We start from the raw sequence: 4,851 nt of genomic DNA, 5'->3' as shown, positions 1-4,851 counted from the left end.
ATGGTTTTGCTAGTTTAAACAACTCTAGTAAACCACTATACCCCCTAAGGATCCATCCTCAATGTGGCTTATCATACATAAGGCTATTTGAACAAATGAGAAAGCTACAAAGATTGGCAATACTGTGTTAGTCATTCCATGGTCTTCCAAAAATGAGATAATGTCATTTAGTTAAAGCTCTCTCTCTCTCTCTCTCTCTCTCTCTCTCTCTCTCTCTCTCTCTCTCTCTCTCCATTGGAGTTTAGGGGATCTAGATTCCACGTCAAGTTTCGACTTGTATGTGTCCATGAATCTATAAGTCAACATGGTGTGTACTTAATTGAGTGTGGATGGGTGTGAGTTCATAAAACCATAATTTGGCAACACATTTAAAAAATAGACATAGTATGTAAACTCTAACTAATCATTCCATATGGTCTTCCAAAAATGAGACAACGCCATTCAGTTTAGAGAGCTCTCTCTCTCTCTCTCTCTCTCTCTCTCTCTCTCTCTCCATTGGAAGTTATGAGGATTGAGATTCCACGTCAGGCTTCGACTTGCATGTGTTCATGAATCCACAAGTCATGGGTTTCTATCACCTTTCTCTTACTTGCATTGATAATCTTGGGTGTGGTGGGGGTTTAACTCCCTATATGAGTTTTCATGTTCTTAGTACAATTTTCAATACAATTTTAAAGCTTTAGCCTTTGTGTGTGTGTGCGTCTCTGAGAGAGAGAGAGAGAGAGAGAGCAATAAGCATTTCAAGATTTTAAAAAAAGGACTAGCCCTCTAGACCTATGCTTGCTCAGTTACACTTATCCAAAACCTCTCTGAGAGAGAGAGAGAGAGAGAGAGAGAGAGATGATTGCATACTCTGGACCACTGCCTGTGCCTCGCACGAGAGCCGCCGTTCCCCCCAGTAGCTTCTCTCGCCTCAGGATTCCCTCGCAACACCACCAGCCACCACCGCCCCCTTTCCTTCTCTCAGATGATGACGAAGCTGATGAAGACGATCCTGACTACTATCAAGATTTTGAGCTTGTAAGATCAACATCTCCTTCGAAAATCAGGATAAGAAGCACTGTTAATTGCCTTGAAGAGGCCCCAAAGCTTTGGCGAAATGCAAATGCAAGCTCTAGTGTCCCTCAATTTGTATCTAAGAAAATGCTGCATTGTACTCACTTTGCTTCTGTATTGGCACTTGTGCCATTGATGTCCATAATCGGTCAGGAATGCAATCTCTAGGCTCACTTGATTTGCATCTAAAAGATATTGCATACATTCACTGCACTTCTGTACTGCCAGTTGTGACATTGATGTCCATATTTGGTTAGGCATGTGAGTTTATGAGTGGAACCCCATCATTTAGGTGGTTAATGATCTTGTTTTCATCTATAGCTTGTATGATCACTTGATTTACATCTGAAAAGAACTGCATCATTCACTGTAGGCACAGTGGATTTTTATATTAAATATACTGCATCCATTCACTTCACTTTGATCACGTGTGCGAAGTTTTTTTTTCCCTAAAAGCTGGAAAAGTTTTCAATGAAATATTCAGGATGTAAAATGCCTATATCCCTTGAACGTATCTATACTGAAATCCTTCAGATTTTGAAGGTTTCCTCACCTCTTAATTTTAGTTTTAGAGGCAAATTTCAAAATATAAGCGTGGGATTACACTAAACCTAGGTTTTTGTCAAGCATCAGTAGCCTGTAGGCTCACTTGATTTGCATCTGAATAATACTGCATCCATTCACCATAGGCTCACTGGATTTGCATCTTAAAAATACTGCATCCATTCACTTCACTTCAATATTGATCACCTGGGTCATTGATGTCCATATGAGGGTTAGGCATGTGGTTTTTATCTGTGGAACCTCATTGTTTAGTTGGTTAATGATCTTGTTCAGCTAGCTTGACCACATGTGCTTCACACTCCATAGGTCTGCACAATGAATGTCAGTCAGTTGCAATACCCATGATGCTTATTCACATATCTCATTGATAACTTGCATGTGGTCATCGATAGACTTTACTGATTTAGATGTGTCCATCCTTTATCAGTGCATGTGCAAATGTTTCCAAGTCTTGAGCATGTGTAAACGATTCCAAGTCCAGAGCACATAATAATTATACCATATTTCTGTACCAAGTGCATTTGAATCGTTTGACCAACAGTGGGCCTATGTTTGGTGCAAGTGTGGTGCTTGAGTGCTTTGGTTTTGTTGGAGCTATGTCTTAGGTTAGTAATCTTGACTTAGATAATATGTATGATGTGACTAATACTGCTAGGCAAATGGGTTCACTACAGTTGGATAGTCTGGAAGATGTTCATATGGGAAGCTACCAAAATCAAGCTGCTGCAAAGATGCCACCTTCAGATGGAGTTTCTAAGAAGTCCTTGAGGTCACCTCTTTCAACCCCTGTTGTAAAGAAGTCTGTCAGGCTGGTGCCTAAAAAGCCCCTCAAAGGAGAACTTGAGATTAGCAGCAGAGGCCCTGCTTTCAGGAAATGGGAGTCTTTCAAGCCTCTTAATCATGGGCTTTCGGAGCTCTCTTTGAGCACATGGGAAGAGCGGGCTTATGAGTTTATCAGGAATAAAAAATTGCGAGAGAGTATGAATGCTGCTCAAATCAGCTCAGAAAAAGGAGGCAAAGAGGTGGAGCCTGTTTCTCTTTTGAAGGTGAGCATCTATAGTCCTTGGAAGCCAAAGTTTGAGCTGATTCTGAAATAATTCTTCTGATACTCCAAAACTTGAAGTAATGTTTTATTCATAGCTGCTGCAGCAGTTGTTCATTGCTAAGGTAATAGATTGCCCCAACATTTTTATATCAAGACCTTGATGCTGCTCATTGCACACTCTTGGACTCTCTGTTGTTTCAGATAATTTTCTAAATGTGTGTGCGCTCTCTGAATCTGGTGATTCAGCAAAGCGAAGTGCGGGGGAAAAACACTGGAAGTGTCTATCAAGTTGCAGGACTTGAGCTCGATAAAAAATGCCAGCCCCTGGTTGAATATCTACTTTCATTGGGCCTAGATGAGGAGCATCTGCGGAAAATTGCCAGGAAGCGGAAAGCATGCTTGTATGTAAATCTCACTAAGGTTATGGAAAGATTGGACTATCTTAAGAGTCTAGGGGTGAGAGCTGAAGACTTGACTCGAATCATTCTGAGACACCCCAGAGTGCTGGAATATACTGTGGAGCGCATGATGAAGCCGAGAGTTAAGTATTTACAAAGCATTGGAGTGCCAGATGGCAAGCTGAGGAGAACAGTAACAGGGACACCATCATTGCTACAGTGCAGCTTGGAGAGATCTATGAAGCCCAGAGTAAGGTTCCTAGTGGAAGAAGTGGGGATCAATGCAGCAGATGTATGGAAGGTGGTGGTGTTAAGTCCTCAGGTCTTGACGCAGAGCATAGATGAGTCCTTAAGACCTCGATTGAATTATTTGCTGAAGACCGTGGGCATGAGCCAAGATGGGGTTGCAAAGATGATCATGAAGCATCCACAGCTATTACACTACAGTATAAAGTGTGGAATTGAGCCTAGGATTGAGTTTCTAAGGAGTATTGGTTTGAGTGATCTTGAAGTCATCAAAGTACTTACTCGGTCTTCACAGGTTAGTGAATGGATCCTAATCCAGGAGAAATTTTTCTTTTTCTTTTCCTTTTCTCTCAGTTTTATTTGGGGGACGTGTGCATGATGAGATGTGTTTTGTGAATATGCTTGTCTAGGTATGTCTCTGAATTAATGAATGCATTAAATGGTGGGTTCAGATTCTTGCCCAGTGATGGATTCTCTTTTGTAGCTGAATGTCTTCAGTTTCCATAATGGGCTGTTTCTTGTTGACACACCCTTGCAGCTATATTGTGTATTGTGTTGCTGATGGTCTTTGGCTGGGTTCTATCTTTCATCGTGAATGCCTTACTTGTTTGGTTGTTATCTGGTTATCCTTTTGCCTTCTGGTCTTTTTGAGAAGGTATAACTTTTTTTGAGGGTCATGCCGACCAAGTAACTGGAGATTTTGTCATGAATAGTTTATTTGAATATTTGCAGAAACTCAAACTTTTGTTGTTGTACATGGCTGCAGATTCTTTCCCTTTCTGTAGAGAAGTCTCTGAAACCCAAATGTGATTACTTGACCGAGGAACTCAAATGTGGGGTTCAAGCGATCACCAGTTTCCCGGCATATTTCAGCCTCTCTCTGGAACATAGGATACAACCCCGCCACAAGTTTCTGAAGGCCTTGAATAAGCTTCCACAAGGCCCATTCCCAATGAATCTCCTTGCTGTCACGGACCAGGAATTTTGTGAAAAGTGGGCAAAATCAACAGTTGAAGAGTATAAAGCATTCCGCCAAACAGTCCTTCTCCATGGCTTTGCAGAAAAGTTCACAAGGAAGAACAGCTTGCAATATGATAGTAAAAGATGATGTGAGCTAGGGTTTTCTCCTTTATAATTGCTGCTATTTGTTTTCCTAACTTGATGTCTGTACATAGTTCCAGACATTATTGGATACCTGCTTTCATGGTTGAGAACCTGCAGATAATCACAGGTTTTTATGTGCTGGGGTTCGGAAAAAATCAAGCAACCTCATTATAGGCATATGTAAATTTATAAAATTATCATAACCTTCTCTGCTAAAAGCTTCGGAGCAGTGAACCCAGATTAAATGTCATACAAGAGATTTTAAGTTCGATGAATACGTCTATCTTTACACTCTTGAATGAATTCTTTTCATCCCTCTTCCACAGTTTTATCTGTTTAGTAGTCTGAGATAGTGCAAATGCAAAGGACTCTTGAAAAGAGGAAAGTGTATCGGTAATACCCAGTTGTCATACATCTATTGGACAATTGTTTACTCAG

General features: G+C 40.8%; 1 protein-coding gene across 1 annotated transcript; it reads left to right on the top strand.

The window, feature by feature from the left end:
* The first annotated feature begins 727 nt into the window (after positions 1 to 727).
* On the top strand, positions 728 to 4,631 carry LOC148030017 (transcription termination factor MTERF9, chloroplastic-like). The gene is made up of 4 exons (XM_087686281.1): positions 728 to 1,020; positions 2,295 to 2,666; positions 2,912 to 3,604; positions 4,076 to 4,631. Exons 1-4 carry the CDS (start codon positions 841 to 843, stop codon positions 4,415 to 4,417), a joined length of 1,587 nt encoding a protein of 528 aa, XP_087542407.1. The 5' UTR covers positions 728 to 840; the 3' UTR covers positions 4,418 to 4,631.
* The last annotated feature ends 220 nt before the right edge of the window (positions 4,632 to 4,851 follow it).

The sequence above is a fragment of the Lygodium microphyllum genome, chromosome 10, assembly GCF_053477565.2.
Source record: "Lygodium microphyllum isolate KBCC chromosome 10, Lygodium_microphyllum_v1.1.10, whole genome shotgun sequence".
NCBI classification, from domain to species: Eukaryota; Viridiplantae; Streptophyta; class Polypodiopsida; order Schizaeales; family Lygodiaceae; genus Lygodium; species Lygodium microphyllum.
This window is presented reverse-complemented; position numbering and strand designations above follow the sequence as displayed.

Bases quoted from the DNA above. Each gene is read 5' to 3' on its own strand.
- LOC148030017 (XM_087686281.1), top strand. From the start codon at position 841: ATGATTGCATACTCTGGACCACTGCCTGTGCCTCGCACGAGAGCCGCC. The intron at 1,021-2,294 runs GTAAGATCAACA...GGTTCACTACAG, and splicing joins ACTATCAAGATTTTGAGCTT to TTGGATAGTCTGGAAGATGT. The intron at 2,667-2,911 runs GTGAGCATCTAT...CTGGTGATTCAG, and splicing joins AGCCTGTTTCTCTTTTGAAG to CAAAGCGAAGTGCGGGGGAA.